At 35.8% G+C, this 16,433-nt stretch overlaps 1 protein-coding gene across 1 annotated transcript in view; it reads left to right on the forward strand.

Moving 5' to 3' along the window:
- Window positions 1-16,433, forward strand: part of SORCS2 (sortilin related VPS10 domain containing receptor 2) — a 534,993-nt gene that overhangs the window by 501,078 nt on the left and 17,482 nt on the right. Inside the window, exons 20-25 of the mRNA XM_046940567.1 lie at window positions 2,161-2,294; window positions 3,800-3,923; window positions 5,815-5,927; window positions 8,135-8,260; window positions 11,264-11,363; window positions 12,608-12,710. Of these exons, the coding sequence (XP_046796523.1) occupies window positions 2,161-2,294; window positions 3,800-3,923; window positions 5,815-5,927; window positions 8,135-8,260; window positions 11,264-11,363; window positions 12,608-12,710 (700 nt within the window). The remainder of the gene's footprint in view (window positions 1-2,160; window positions 2,295-3,799; window positions 3,924-5,814; window positions 5,928-8,134; window positions 8,261-11,263; window positions 11,364-12,607; window positions 12,711-16,433) is intronic.

Raw genomic sequence — 16,433 nt, forward strand, 5'->3', positions numbered from 1 at the left:
GATCTGTGCTTGCTGATCCAGTTCACAAACAACTTTTTTTTGTAAACTATAAGAGAAATTAAACCAAGTCTGATAGTATATATGTGAATAGATAACCCAGAATGGAAAGAACTCTAGATGAAGTAGAAATACATTTTCTTCTTTATGCCACAAAACCTTAATCACTATAGTGTGTGAATATGAGGTTGTTTTTTTTTGTTTGGTTGGTTGCTTGGTTTTTTGTTGTTGTTGTTTTTGAGAGTGTAAACATTGATATAGAGAAAGAAGAAGCTTGGAAAACTATACTGAAATTGTAGCTTTGTTAAGTAGAAATATAAACCAACTTCATTCCTCATTATGTCCATTCAAGATGCTATGAAGGTTATTCAAATGCACTATGGAATTGTGTGACTGAGAAGAGAAAGACTTGCTGTAATCATTATTAGCTCTTTCCTATACAGGAATGGTAAACTCTTGATTCAAGAGCCGAACAACTTCCCCTATCAAAATTTTGAAAAAAGGCAATAACCTTGTTTAGGATGAAAGCCATATCTCAGAATGATCAGTTTCCTATGTGAGACGGAAATATATGGCAAAATCAAAACAGTGGTGCAGATTCCTTCCAGACTTCTTTATTTTGCATAATCAGTAAGAAAATATATTTCTTATATATATAAGAAATTTCTATGCATAGAATAATAATATAATAATTATTATATATAATAATAAATAAATATATATAAATATAATATAATCATTAAATATTATAATATATAGAATAATGATATAAGAAGATATATATAAGAGGAAAAGATTTAATTAAATTCCTACTATTTCTGAATTTTCCTCAAGACACCAAGCAACAGGAAGAGCATTTTAATTCAGTTTTGATAAAGAGGCTGAGGAAGAAACCTTTTCTTTAAAAAAAAACAGCATGTCTTTAAATTCATATGGATGGTTAACGACTCATCAGCAAAAATGCAGAATTGAAGTAAAGCCTTATGTGTGGCTGAAGCAGCACAGAGCCTGACTGAAGTGAGGTAGAAAAGGAGGGTATGATCAGTTTGGACAATTTGCTCTAAGAAAAGTTCTGTCTGTTTAATCAAAGTGCATTGGAAGTGAATGGAAGTGAATTCAGTCAGTAAAAGAAAATAAGAGAAAGGCCTTGAAATAGCGTTAATTACATTTAAGTCTGAACTGAAAGGAAAGACATTTTTATGAATTAAAAGATACATTGAATAGAGAAAAAATTATGGGTTAGTATTCACTCTGTTTAATGAATCTATTTACGACCATGCAGCACATTGGTATCCTGAATAGATAGTGCAGCTGAAGTTAAGAAGTTGTAGTTATCACATTATAATATTAAAAAGCTTGTACCTTCAGTCATTCTGAAAAAGATACACTTGGAGACCTCTGAGACAAAGATGATTTTCAGTTAATGCTGTTGTACTTTGGAACAAAATATGCCACTAATGTAAAATCCAACGAAATCATTTTAATGACATGTTTCTTTTATATCTTTTATATAAATAATAATGTTTACAGCATTTGTAAGCAAAAGTTCAGAAAGAAACAAACTTAATCAAAAAGCACACTTCCAGGGGCTATCTCTCTTGATTTGCAAATAAATGGTCCTCTGATGTACACATTTATTTTAAAGCACGCATTAATTAGCTTATGTGAAGTGAGCCTAACAGCTGATATTTTATAATGAAAATGAACATTCAGCAACATTATTATCCAGTTTTCTGCTTTTCAATTAGCAGCTTGAGATTTCTTAGATTTCTATTCATTTGATCTTTTTTTTTTTTTTACTTAAAGCAGATTGCGATTTCCATTTTGTATCTGTAATACTTGCTTATACTCTCTAAAATTGAACACACACACAGAAATGCACAACATAAAGATGCATTTTGATGATTTGTCACATCGCTTACCTGTTCTGCTTTTTTGGGTTTTGTTGATGGATTTTTTTTTACTATGTTTATTTTTGGTTGAAATGAAGTCCTTCCAATTATGTCCATAGCTTTCAACACAGATGTAAAGGCAGGACAGAAAAAAGTAAGTTCAGGACCTTATGTTGTACAGGTGAGAGGCTTTTGGCAAAAAAAAAAAGTTATATTGATGCATTCAATGATTTAAACAAGGTTTCAATGTCATTTGGGGTACTTTTTTCAGCTCCTCTGCAGGCTTTAAATTTAGAAGTGGTTCCAGTCATTGGCAGAAACCAGGAGGTGAATCTGACAGCCATCATACTGCCCAAGAACCCTAACTTGACAGTCTTCTACTGGTGGATAGGAAACAATCTTCAGGTACATGAATGGTTGTGACTGACATTATTTTTGATCCCTTTCCAATAGAAATTGCATGACACCTATTTTATCATAAAATGATAAAATGTTTTGGTTTGGAAGACAAAAACCATCTCGTTCCAACCCCCTGCCACAGGCTCAGGTACCTTTCTTTAGAGCACTATGGCCAGAATCCCATCCAACCTGGCCTTGAGCACTTTCAGAGATGGGACATCCACAGCTTCTCTGGGCAGCCTGTGCCAGTGCCTCACCACCCTCATAGTAAAGATTTTTTTTCCTTATATTTAATCTATAGTTACCTTCTTTCAGCTTAAACCCCCTGTCCTATCACTGTGCACCCTTGTAAAAAGATCAATAAACGTATAAGTATTCCAACTGGGAATATTTCTTCTCTAACTGGGTTAATTTTTTTAAGGCAATTCTTTCATTATCAGATATGTAAAATATTTCCTTTATGAGAGAGACAAAGTATGACATAGGAATGCTTCAGATAAGCAGAATGAACTTTCATCTTGTAAATGTGCTGTCTACCATAATCCTTGCCTGTGTCTGTTCATTGTTATTGACTTTGCCATTGCCAGGACAGGCACTGCAAACTGATGTAATCCTGTTGTAGGGCGGGGGAGAGATTTCTGATACGTATAGATGTGGTCAAGGAATAGAGTATCTCAACTTCACCTTGAAAGTTAAGATAGACTGGTGCACTTAGATGGGTCATGACAGGAGTAATCCATCTGACCTTGACTATGCCCTACATTTTTCAAGGCAGATGACTTGCTCAGTATGATCCTATAAAGTTCAAAGAATCACAGCATATCCTGAGTTGGAGGGGACCCACAAGGATCAAGTCCAACTCTTAGCTCCACACAGCACCACCTGAAAATCAGACCTTCTTTCTGAGAGTGGTGTCCAAATGCTCCTTAATCTCTGGCAGCTCAGGGCTGTGCCCACTGCCCTGGGCAGCCCATTCCATGCCCACCGCCCTCTGGTGCAGACCCTTTCCCTCACCCCCAGCTGCCCCTCCCCTGACACAGCTCCATGCCGTTCCCTCTGACCCTGTCGCTGTCACACAGAGCAGAGCTCAGCACTGCCCCTCCACTCCCTGTGAGGAGCTATGACCGCCATGAGGCCTCCCCTCAGCTCCTCTGCTCTAGGCTGAAGAAACCGGGGGCCTCAGCCACTCAGATTTGTGAGCCTGATTACAAATCCATTTATTTCAGTGGGATCTGAATATAAATCTAATACTCTACCAATTAATCTCACAGAAATATTTGACTAATCTGACAGCTATTCTGTTTCTAAAATCTGGTAAAAAAAAAAAAAAAAAAAAAAAGGTCTCTATTTGTAAATTGTAATTGAGTAATTTGATAAAATGTTGACCTGTGTTCTAAAAATATAATTGATGTGCAACTTTTGTGCTGGTATCTTTAGTGACAGCCTCCTCAGATAACTATTCTCACGGTTGTTGTTGAAATCCTATTTTCTGCTTTTCTTTGCTTTTAAAGCCACTTCTTACACTGGACAGTTTTCTGGTGACGAGGTTTGCTGTGACAGGTGATGTCAGAGTGACAGTGCAAGCTTCCTGTGGGAACTCCATGCTACAGGATTCCAAAGTTGTCCACGTTTTTGGTGAGACATTACTTGTTTAATTTTTAATTGTTGTTTCATGTGTACTTGTGGTACGTATCTCTTAAACCAGTGCAGGCAGAACTGAACCTCTTGTACAATTACGTCCAATGCCACATTTAATTTCTAAAGCTGGAAGGATGAACTTTACGTAACGTTGAGCAGTGTGGTCTTATGGGATGGTTTCACTTGAAATATTTTGTTTCCTTTGCTTATTCTAAGTGTTACTGTGTTTTCCAAGTGTTTTATGTAGCAATAACATTGAAATAGCATTTTTTCTTATGGTTACGGAGTTTGTTAGCATTTCAAAATACAGTGGTTTAAATACTTCTGGAAAAAAATAATAATATTTAGTTGTCTGTAGCATTAAAACAGTGCGAAATATTTTCCTTCTGCCACCATGTACAACCATTCCTTCAGCATTTGCCTGAGAGTTTGAATTATTCCTCTTTTGTAAATATTGAGCTCTTCAATAGAAGAAGCTGAACTTCTACTGTTGTTTCACATTATGCCTCAGTGTGCTTTGCTGTGTCTAATAATGGAGTGTCGAGGCCTAATATATAATGAGAAATGTAGTGCTGGCAAGTTTATGATATTTGCATTTGTGCTGTCACATGTGAGAATTGTGATATGTAAAAAAGTTTCATTTTAATGCAGAGCTAAAAATTCATGAAATACACAAATGAAACGTATCTGTGACTTGAACAATGGAGAAGGATTCTGGTACTTTTGCTTTCAGCATACTTACTAATGTAAAATGGCGAAAAACACACTCATGTTAAACAGAGCTTTTACAAGCCTTCTTATTTAGTAAGATAAATGGAATTAACGTTTATGCAATCACCTACAAGTGCACCCACTTTTTTGAAAATCTTTAGATGTGTAAACACTCTTAGTGAGATAAGAGTGATGCCTTTGGTTTCCAACATTGTTTCTGCTGTTCATGTTGGGAAATCCTGATCTGAAGAGCAAGAAAGTGCTGTTCATCAGGGATATTTAACCCTTGGAATAGAAAACAACATTGAAACAGAATTCTGTCCTAACAGTTAAGGAGGACATGTTCGAGTCACTCCTGTGTTCCAGAGAATCTCTTTCCCTCCTTTGTATTAAGTTCCCCAGGTGATCTTCTAAGGAGCCCGTAATGATGGACTTTAGAGACTGCTTGCTGAGGAATAGCCAATTTCTAGTATTTCAGATATTTTGGGCATTATCCAGAGAAATGTTTGGGTATATATATATATATATATATGTATATATAAAATGTTGTTTGTTTGTTTGTTTTTAAGAGGGCTGTAGTTACACTTTGGTATTTTGAACAGAATTTCTGTTGTGATTTTTGTAGCTAGTCTACGAAATAAGTAAAGTATCCATTTTGCATGAACAGGAACATGTAGCATGTAAAAAAGACATTTATGATTCAGTGAGAATATAATCCATTGGCACATTCCCATTAAAAATAAAAGAATCCAATCATATTTATGTGGTGTATTGTCTTAAAGAAAAGTTGCTGAGAAGGTTATGACCCCAGAACATGAATGTAAATCTATTCAGTTTATTTTTTTTTCCCCTACTGCATTTTAATCTCTAGGCACAAATCTGATGATATTGATGAAAATACAGAAAGAAATTGAGTGCCTGACAGGAATGTACTTTTGCTCCATATTACACTGTAGGCTTCTGTGGGAAGGATTTGTTTTTTCCCTTTCCTCTTTGAACAGTGGATTATATGTGTATATATATACACACATATATATACACACATACATCTACACACACATGTATGTATAAATGTAGGAAAATATGTAAGTAGATAAATATATATGAAAATATATACAAAACTGTTTTTGCAATCAGACTGTTAGTGATTCAGAAGTGTTTCTTTTTGTCTTTCTAGATCATTTTCATGTTCTTCCTCTGAAGTTTACCAAACACCTGGACATGTACAACCCCGACATACCAGAGTGGAGGGAAGATATAGGGCGCGTAGTAACACGACTTCTTGCAAAGGTGCTCTTTCAGATTGCTCGTAAAATGTTCCCTTTCCAGTCATAAAACGTGAAGGTTAAGTTAATACCTTCTTGTTTTAGAAAAAAATAAAAAAATAAAAAGAGGCAGAGCAAAATAATAAAATGAACCACATGAGCCACATTTCAAACAAGTTTGAGCCCAGTGTCACTTCTATGGGCAGGCTGTAGATTATGACATCATAACATGGAAAAGTTCAGTTCTAACACAGCGTAATTGGCAATTAATGCTAAATATTGCTCTCTGGGATTAGTGATAGACATATTGGCAAATACTGCTGACTCCAAAACAAGAAGAGTCAGTTAAATGTGATGTATGTAGGGTAAAGCAAAGGATACTGCATAATATAAAGACATAGTCTTTGTGAAGAAACAAAGCAGAGAAAAGAATTCAGTGTCAGTTGTCGAACTTCAAAAATTATATGTATATACTTCAAAAATATACATGGGCAGACAGTTTGTAAAGCTGTTTTGGTTTTTTTTTTTTTAGATCATGTTTGTAAAAGAAATGTGGACTGGGAGCAGTTGAATCATGTAGATTAAATCAAGTACAAAGCCACAGAACAGTTCTGTGAGATAACTGAAGGGCACTCCGTAATAATTGTGAGGTCTGGATCTGTGCTGTCAGATACAGCAGAGTGTGCATGTACAGACTGTCTGTGAGGACAGTACTGTGTGTTGCAGATCGATGATGTCTTCAGAATGATTGTGTTTGAATTCAATGGACTTTTCCTGGGTTTACAATAGTGCAAATCAAATTTTGGAATTTTGACTTTATACAGTTTCCTGCTTTTGTTTTTTTAATATTCACAACAAGCATCAAATTACATTCCTACTTTAATCCATTTATACATACAACAAGCACTGTCAGTCTTACAACTATTTTACTATCTTTTAAAATTGGCCTTTTGTTTTAATAAATACAAAATCATTTGCAAGACAATACGAACAATTTAATTGAATTTCAATATTTGTTTTGGGAAAGGCTATGAAAAATGCCCTGGGCGTTGTCATTAGAATTTTGTGGCTGTATTATGAGGGCTACTCCAAAAGCAAAGCTGTCAATTTTTTTATGCTGGCCCACAGTGTCAGAGGTGAATGTTGGTGGTATGGCAGTAGTGGTTGAACCTTCCCAGCAAGATTCGGTACATTTTGTTGCCATGTGTGCCATGTGACAGATGGCAGCAGAGGGGCAGGCTGACAAAAAGGTGTCTGACATGGAAGTGTGAATGAAACAAAGTTGTGTCACTTAATTCCTCCATGCAGAAAAAATGGCACTCACTGACATTCACTGATGCTTGCTGAATGCTTATAGAGACCAAACAGTGGATGTGAGCACAGTGAGGCAGTGGGTGATGCATTTCAGCAGTGGTGACAGGAGCAGTGGGTCATCTCTGCTAGTGCAGATTGTAATGAGCACAGCATGCAGACTCTTGCTCATCAATAATGAAAATGCACAGCTAATGGTGGTGGCTGTGCTGAAAAAGACTGTTTTGTAGCTGAGAACTTGCTCTCTCTAATAATGTTATTGTACTCTTTGTAGCTGCTGTAGTTTCCATGGAAATAAATAGGAGGCATTACTTTTGGAGGGACCTACGTAACACATGAAGGAATTTGGGTCAGAAAACAAAATTTGCACAAACTATTTTAAAGAGCAATGCATTTGTTTCATTGAGGGGTGCAGATAGTCATACCAGGTTCAGAAAAGGAACCTAAGTCCTGTTGATCTCAGCCTTGGAGAGTCTATGCAGTAAAAACAGAAGGAAAAATAGCCTCTCTAAGGTTAAGTTAGCTATAATGAATATGTCCATCTAAGTCTACTAGCTGTCTGAATGGCCCACTAAACACTCTGTGTGACCTAGGAATTATTTTTAAAGTTACTCTAAGAATGCAAAGCCATTGTAGTTTTGCTAAAACTGTGTGCCACTTCATTTGGCTTCTTTCCATGATGCCATTAAATCTTTTTGAAGTGACAGTAGTGCTTGGTTCTTCTAATCTTCAAAGGACCCTTCACATTTCAGCTAATTAATGCTTGACTTTGCTCACGTTTTAGCTTCTGGTGGAATCTACTCTAACTATTAGAGATCTGAACGCTAAAGAATGAAAGACTCACAAAGTATTACTCATCTATTTTATATAAAATACAAAGAACACTGTCCCATAATTTACCATATATCTTTGTTTTCACAGGAAACCAATATACCTGAAGAAACGCTTATGACAGTTGTGAAACCTGGTCTGCCCACAACTGCTGACTTGCACGTGCTGCTACCAGCAAATCAACCTAAAAGGAAGAGAAGTGTAAATAGTGATAAGGTAACCAGAACAGCATAAGTCTGATTAGAGCAACCTTCATCCCATTTTGAAATCAGTGGCTGTACTCCCTTTTTCTTTAGGTGGGAATAAAAGGTATAACTTCACTATGTAAAGATCTCTCTCCTGTCTGACAAAAGATGTGTAAAAGCTGACAGCACTGTTTACCCCACCTTTTATAGTAAAGAATCAATCCTACCAGAAGAGAAGAGGCAGAAGAAGAGATAATTATTATTCTACTAAACAACAGCCTGCAGCAAGCCTTGATCCCTCTTGACACTTAAAAAACAAGAAAAAAATCAGAGAAACATTAGTGATGGCATATCAATCTGTGAAGATTGGTAGAGCAAAAGGGAGTGTTTCTGAAAAGAGACGAACCATTTCTTCACTTCTTCAAAAGCAAATCATGTCCAACAGAAACAGAACCTTAACAGCCGACCTGTAATAGCTGACCCAAAGAACATGAAGTGGGTACTTTCTGCCTTTATCAGCTAATGTCCTTTTCAATTGCCAAGAAGCAAGTACAGTGAACAAGGCAATGAAAATATGATATTAACTTCTCTGTCCCTCCTTCCACACCATATACCTTCCATAATAAAAAAGCCTATACCTGGAGAAAATCAGAATATCGTTTGGCCCTTGCTTGTTAATTTACAGTTTTTGATATTTGTCCTTTTGCTGTTATAGAGAAGGAACAAATCCCAACTCTATGCCTGCATATTGCAATTCAAGTCCTACCTGTTACAAAGAGTCACAGTGTAAGATATTTTGAATTTTGAAGGGCATTCTACCACTCTATTAGGCAAGAATTCAATATTCAAAATGTTTGGAGAAGTAGAGAAGTCAAAGCTCTCACAGTAACGCAAATCAGTAGTTTATAGTGTTGCTGTGGTACAATTGTGAAGGTCCAAATGAGTATATTGATGTTGTCCAAGTGGTTGAACAGGTTTCATACAGAAACGGTGGTGTGAAGTAGATGGAGAACAGTGTGAATGCACAGAATATATCCCAAATCTTAGTTACTGCTCTTCCTCTGTAATCATAATGGGAACCCCTAGGAGTCAGAAATCCTGATTATACTGCAGGAAACGGTTAATTTTAATGGGTTGTAGTAAGCTATTTCTGATCCTGGCTTTGGTCCATGTCAGTATTAGTACTTCAAAATTACTCGCATCTTTGTACTTCTTTAAGAGGCGAGGTGCAGCTTTCAAAGGAAATTTTTTCTCTTCATTCCAAGCGTATTTGGAGTGGATATCTTTAATGATTTAAATGAACTGATGATGATTGATTCTTGGGTTCTGCAAACATTTCTGTGCAAAATGTTAGGCATATTAGTTCCCTTTACATCTCAGCTGTTATATTAGTGTTGTGCTTCAATGCATTTTGAAGAATATAGTCAATTATAGTCAATGCTGTCTCCATTTTTCATTGTTTCTGTATGAAATACCCCATGAGTTACTCTGTAGCATAAGGAAAAACAATCATATATTGCAAATTATTTGGGAAAACTTGTGCTTATGTGGGCTATTCACATAGGGTTCAGACCTGTTAAACTATGTTTCCTATAGACCTAGGTGGAAACCCAGAGGTAAGGTGAAAAATAATGAACATGGTATAATTGCTAGAGCAAAAATCAGAGTAAACATTGAGTGTCTTGAATACCTGCCAGGAAATTATAGTGTTTTCAAAATTAAGCTACAAGACTCAGTAACCGAGTTTACTGGTAGAAAGTTGGATTAGGCTAAAGCAGCGCTCCCTCTTGCCTTGTATACCATGAATGTGTGAATGAGTTACTTAGACCAAGGCTAAGTAACTCTATTTCAGTGGCACCAACATCACTTTGAAGGCTCCTAATCAATATTATTGTCATACACGTTCTCTTTTCAGACACTAGGCAAAAAGATAAATACTTAAGAGCTATCTGGAATAATTTTCTTGTAAAATAACCAGGGCCATGTTCACATCACCATTAGACTGAGTCATTCCTCTGCAAAATATCTAATAAAGTCAGTGGAATGGCTTCAGAAGTTAAATGTTCCTCAATATGAGTGTGGATATTTGAATCTAAACCTTTGTGAAGTCTCTCCATAACATGAGAGAGACAGCAGGGATTTCTATCTGTTATACTGCAAAGGCTTCTCAAAGATGAGCACCATAATTGGTAAAATGATAAAAAGCACTTCTTGTGAAGGTTTCATAGATATAAAGCATATTTCTAATTCGTCATACTGTGGGAAATTGTATCTTAAATTATAAGGCATAGAGTATAAAACTAGCTTTGATCTTTTAGAAAATTGCCCATGTTGAAGACACAAGGAGGTAAAATGGCAAATTCAGCCAATTTGTCATCTGGAGTTAGAATACGATGGTATATTTAATGGTTCTGCTCCATAAAAATATGAGCAACCATATTTTAGTATGCTCTGCCTATTGGAGAAAAATAGAAGAAATCCTGATTTTTTCCACATGAATGGATGTATATATTTCTGCAGAGTATTGTTAAAAATTAGACATAAATGGAATTCATCCCATTATAGCAAAAGAGATGACTTGAATTACGACGTGCAGTTCATTATGAAATAGCAGTTGCTTTTCATAGCAAGAAATCTAAAGTGACATTGCAGGTTGTCTTTTGTTAGGGTTAGAAAAATTGATAGAGTTTTTAATATGGATTATGCATTGTTTGAGTTATGACTGAGGTAAATCCAACAGTCTGTGCAAATATAACGCACTGTCTGTCACATACTGCGTAAACTTAAAGGGTTTGGTAAGCAGAGAGAACGACTGAGCTATTAAAGATTTGACATTTTCAGCATGTGCAGCTTGTGAAGTTTTGCATGTTTTTTTACCCTGGAATTTCTTCAAGATTTCAGCTCTTCAGTGACAAGTGCTTTCTAACTTTCTCTCCATACAATAAACTGGAGGTTTTCCTTTTCAGAGCATTGAGTCTCTCAAAGTAGAACTGAGTGAAAGAAGAGTGAGACATTCTCTCTTTTGTGTTTTCAGAGAATAGCAGCTATAAAGCAGGCCTTGAATGCACACAACATCAGTTTCTTTCTGCGGGGAGGATACTGGGTCTTAGTGACATTAGCAGACTCTGATTCAGGTAAATATATAAATAAAACTTTGGGAGCTTATTAGATGGGTTAAGGAGAAAGTCTCCATATCAGTATGTGTATATGTACATACATACAAATGCATGTATTTACTTGGGACTTATTACATATAGATAGACACACATATGTACATACATGTGTATATGTTATATATATACACATATAATGCTTCTGTGTGTATTGGTGATGTTTTTTACCAGTCGTCACCAAATAAATATTTCTTCTGTAATTCTGTTTTGTCATATAGCATTATTTATATCATATCACAAACTTCTTGCTGTTTTCTGTATGGCCAGGGAAGAGCTAACCAGGTTTCCAAAAAAACCATCCAGTAACCATCTGTGCTATCTTCCAAGAAAGCAGAGCTTCTTAAGTCCTTAACTCTGATAATATAATTCCACACATCTGTGACGTAGTATGGTATCACAGCATTGTGCTAAACTGTGTCACGCACGTGGATCCATGGAACTGAATCTTGATGTAGGGTCCCCATAAAGCTCTGAACTGCTCTGCTAATGCTGTCCTGAAAGGAAAGATCTACCTTTTCTCTGTTTGAAACAAATGAAATAGGGTTTTTGTTTGTTTGTTTGTTTGTTTTTTTGTTTGTTTTAATTTATTTCCTCCAACTCTGGATTTTCTCTTTAGGTCAAAACTGGTTGAAGGGAGTGTGAATTTTGAATAGTTATGTTAAAATGATGTTTTAACAAGAAAATTCAAAATTGACTTCAGTCTCATATTAAATTGTCCCATAGTCTTTGTGTATCGTTTTCAGTAATATATTCTTGTATTTTACTTGGATGTGTTGCGGGAGGAAAGCTTAACTGACCACAATCAATACTGATGCGATACTTTATCTATCAACTCTCAGTAGAAGTTTAAAGTTTTTTTTAATCTAGCCTCTTTAATGCAGAATCATGTTACAGTTTCACTGTGGTACCTTGTCTGGTCAATATTGGAAACCACTTATTAAAGGACTAGTATCCATTTTCCAGCTAAAAAAGCTGGAACTGGAACTATCCCACATTCATTCTAGCCTCTAGCACTGTATGATTTTGATGAGCTCAATTGCTGTTCCTAACCCTAGTTTCTCCATTTGCAAAATTAGTACAGCCCTGCTTTTGCATTGTATTTACGTAGTATATATCATCATTTCCTTTGATATCTTTAGAATCCCCAAAACTATGGATGGTCTAAAAGAGGACATGCTAAGCAATTGTTCCATGTTTTATTTCAGACTCTCAAAGAATTGGAGGAGGCAGTGGCTACTGGGCTATTGTGGTTCTCTTTGTTATCTGTCTAGTCGCAGTTGGAGCTTTCATCCTCTACAAGTTCAAAAGGCAAGTAAACCTTAATGAATGACATACATATTTTGAGATCTGGACTTACCTAAAGATCAGCTGAAAAGAGTTTGTTGTTTGGAAGGGAGGTTGAAGTCCACTGCTTTGAAAATCACATTTTTTTCTGAACCTAGAAATGAAGATGCTGCACTGGTGTTCGGTTTTGCTTGCCATGTTCCAAGATAAATAGCAGCAATATGGGAACTATGGAGAGTTTGTTCAGCTTGTTTAAATAATACTGTCAAAAAAGATGATGCTATTCCTGACTAATTCCTACCTCATTACTCTTAGCAATTACAAATAAACTAAAGCTATCAGGACAGTAAGTACATCTGCAATGCAGTTTAGTCAAAAGGTACAACCCTGCGGAGTTTCTCTTTGCACATGTTGTGTTTTGAATGTTGGGACAATGCCACACAGTTTAAGGGATGGAAATAGATTAGCATTAATTTGACACTGCGGTGTGCTGAAGGTAGAAATAATTTTTGAAGTTGCCTTTATGTGAGACATTTCCTCAAAAGTGACAATAGTTACCTTGCCCACCTTTAACAGTCTGGAAGACCTTTAGTCCTCTATTGGTTTTAATAATAGCTACTTGGATGATGTGTGATTTAAAGGATTTTGTTTGTTTTTCATGAATTCGTGTTATTGTTGGCGATCTTCTTAGCGTTTTTATACCTTTGGGGCATTGAGTAGCTATTGGGTTTGATAAAACTGGAAGCAAGCCTCTATTATTATCAAATCTTTACTCAGTAAGGCCTTCTATTGATTTGTTGTATTGTTTCAAGATGCATTTTTACTTGTAATAAACGTAAGTTTATAGAAGTGGATGTGGCACTGAGTTTGTGATAACAATGAGAGTAAATAGCATCTAAGAGTCTGTATAGGTGAGAGTTTTTAAATGAACAGAGAAAAACCTTTGCCAAGCATCTCTTCATTTTTTTACTGCAGAATCTGAGTTGCTTAGAGCCCATTGTGACTGATTTCTCTTAAGGACAAAGCACATAATGCAGTATCAGACTGTTTGTAACTAAATAAAAATCCATTTCCCTATTTTACGTGCCTGCAGGAAGAAAAAGCATAAAAATGGTTGATGAGATGTAATTATATTATTTCAGTAGCAATACATGGAGGATTTGTTGCTTGTAGTATGGAATCATAAAACTTGCTTGTGATGTGTTTTGAAAGCAGCATGACTTATATCTTTTATTAGCTCTTAAATGAGAGCAATTAAATAACAGGCGCAATTACTGCATGGCAAAAGAAGTATAAAATATGCAAGAAAGGAAGAAAAAAGAATTATTTTCCCTGAGTTCTTTCTAAAATGCCCAATGAGCCATTTCTTTATAAATAGAGCTTTTATTAAGAAGGAAACTACGGTACCATTTGCAGATTCTGAGCCTTAATGTCTCACACACTTCCATATATAATTTGTGAAAGTCATTTGCATTTATATTTTGTGGAGGTGGAATTTGGGTGCAAGTAAGGAGAAATATGACATATGTTCAAATGTTTCTCTGTAGCTTGAAAGTAGCACCTGCCATTGATGAATGGCCATGAAGTAATATTCAGGTTTGGTCTATATCATACCTCTTTCTGAGATATTTGGCACAATTATTTTTAATTATTCCTCCTAAGATCTTCAAGATGATTTTTTTTTCTAGTTACATCTTTTTTTTAATACAACTTGGTTTTCGAACAATATTGAGAGCCTAATTGGTGTTCAATTGGAAAAGTCTCTTTTTCCCCATGTGTTCCCCATGAACTCCTCTCCCACAAATGTCTAATCCCTTAAAAAAAAATCTCCTGTGTTTATAAGGACTTAAATTAAATTGCTGGATCCCCATGGAGTATTTACTTACAAGTGCAATCCCTTTAATGTTGGAACAGAGTGTGTAGGTTTACAAACTGGCCCATGGGACTGAGGTTATGAAACTGAAATGTCTTTTATTAGTTATAAGCCAACCTGCAATGCATGAAGGCTTGTCAGTGCTGTATGCCTGTATATTAAGAATTAATTTGATGAAAGAATGCTATGTTTAACAAAAATCGTTCAAGTTTATGAGATTATTTCCGTGGAATAAAACTTTCTGGGCCCTCAGACAACACATGAAAATATAAATACTAATCATTTCCACATAGGAATTACAAAAATCTATTATGTGTTGAAGTGTTAATACTGTCCATAATTTTTATGTATGATTCACAAAAGTGAGGCAGAGATGTAACAGATTTTGTGGCCCTTTCCTTTCAGTTACATAACTGATAGTCTGATGCTCCTTTCAGAAAAGTGCTAAAATTCCTTTTCTTCCCCCAGAATCGGAGAAAGGTTTATGAATCTTAATTTTATCATTACAGTATTTGGGTCTACAGATCTTGCAGTTTACCTTGGTGCATAGGAAAAGCAGGTTGTCTAGAAAAGACTGCACTAACATGGCTTGGATTACTGCCTCTCTTTGCCAGCCCAAAGGACATTTCTTTACTCAGTGTTAAATTCAGTACTTGAAAAGATTTGCCCAGTACGTGAAAAATAAATTTTTAATTTTTAATGTTGATATTTTCTAAAAACTGATTCTAGGAGGGGGACTCGATGATCCTTATGGGTCCCTTCCAACTTGGGATATTCTCTGATTCCAGTCTGATCCTGCTAGTGAACAAAGTTTGTTTCAGACATTCTGGGGGGAAATTTTCAGTATGGCAGTAAGATGCTAAAACTCACTGTGGCTGTGACACATGGCAGCAAGCATGAATACTAGATAAGTCAAGAATAATTTTTCTTTGCTTTGCTCTTCCTTTCTGAGTATGGAAATCGCCGGTCTGATGCCTCAAGCAAACAATATGTTACAACACTCAGTAGTATGCTTCAGCTGTTTAACTATCCAGGTAAAATGGACTACAGCTGCTTCTTCTGACCAGAACAGTATGAAACAGCTGGAAAATATTTTAGAGAAGTCAGTTCAGTTTTTTTTTAAACAGATCAGAGAACTGCATATATTATTTTCTATGTCATCCCATCTTTGCTGAATTTGGTTCAGTAAAAGAACGTATCATCTATTCCTTTTAAAACGATGTTTATATTTTCTATGGGTTTCACATCGTCATCCAGGAAGGATTTTTTCATTCTTTTCTTCCACACTGGGTGCCCATGGGCAATGACATAGAGAAGGCAAATAGCGCTGTCTGAACTAAGCAAAGTGGAAGAAAGGAAAATTGTAATTTATCCACATCAAAGTTGTCAACTAATCATTACGTTACTAGTGGAAAATGTGAAATCATTCTTTTATTATTTTTCACTTCTGCTTACCAACAGTATATTGGCTTAACCAATCCAGAGCAGATAGTTTTTCTGCATAGGAATTTTACTTGGTTAACAGTAACAAATTCTGTTCCCTAAGTGTGTGTGATAGTATTCATCTTTTAATTTGTGTGTCAACTACCACCTGTACCCTAAAACTGAATGCTGTGTTTTCATAAATCTCTGTGAGTCTACTTCAATTAAATTTACATCATTTTATATGTAATTCTTTTTTATTTCTGGGACTGTCTAGCACCACTTTTGGTAAATGAACCCCCTCTTGGGTCATTTCTACAACATGGAGCAGAACTGTTATCTTTCTGCCTCATTGACTAACTATCTCATTTTCAGCCTCTGAAGAAAAGCTATCTTCTTTCCCCCACCTTGCTTATACTGCTTTTATGTTCCATGAGAGCAAGTTTAGTCCC

The sequence above is a fragment of the Gallus gallus genome, chromosome 4 (assembly GCF_016699485.2).
Source record: "Gallus gallus isolate bGalGal1 chromosome 4, bGalGal1.mat.broiler.GRCg7b, whole genome shotgun sequence".
Taxonomy (NCBI): Eukaryota; Metazoa; Chordata; class Aves; order Galliformes; family Phasianidae; genus Gallus; species Gallus gallus.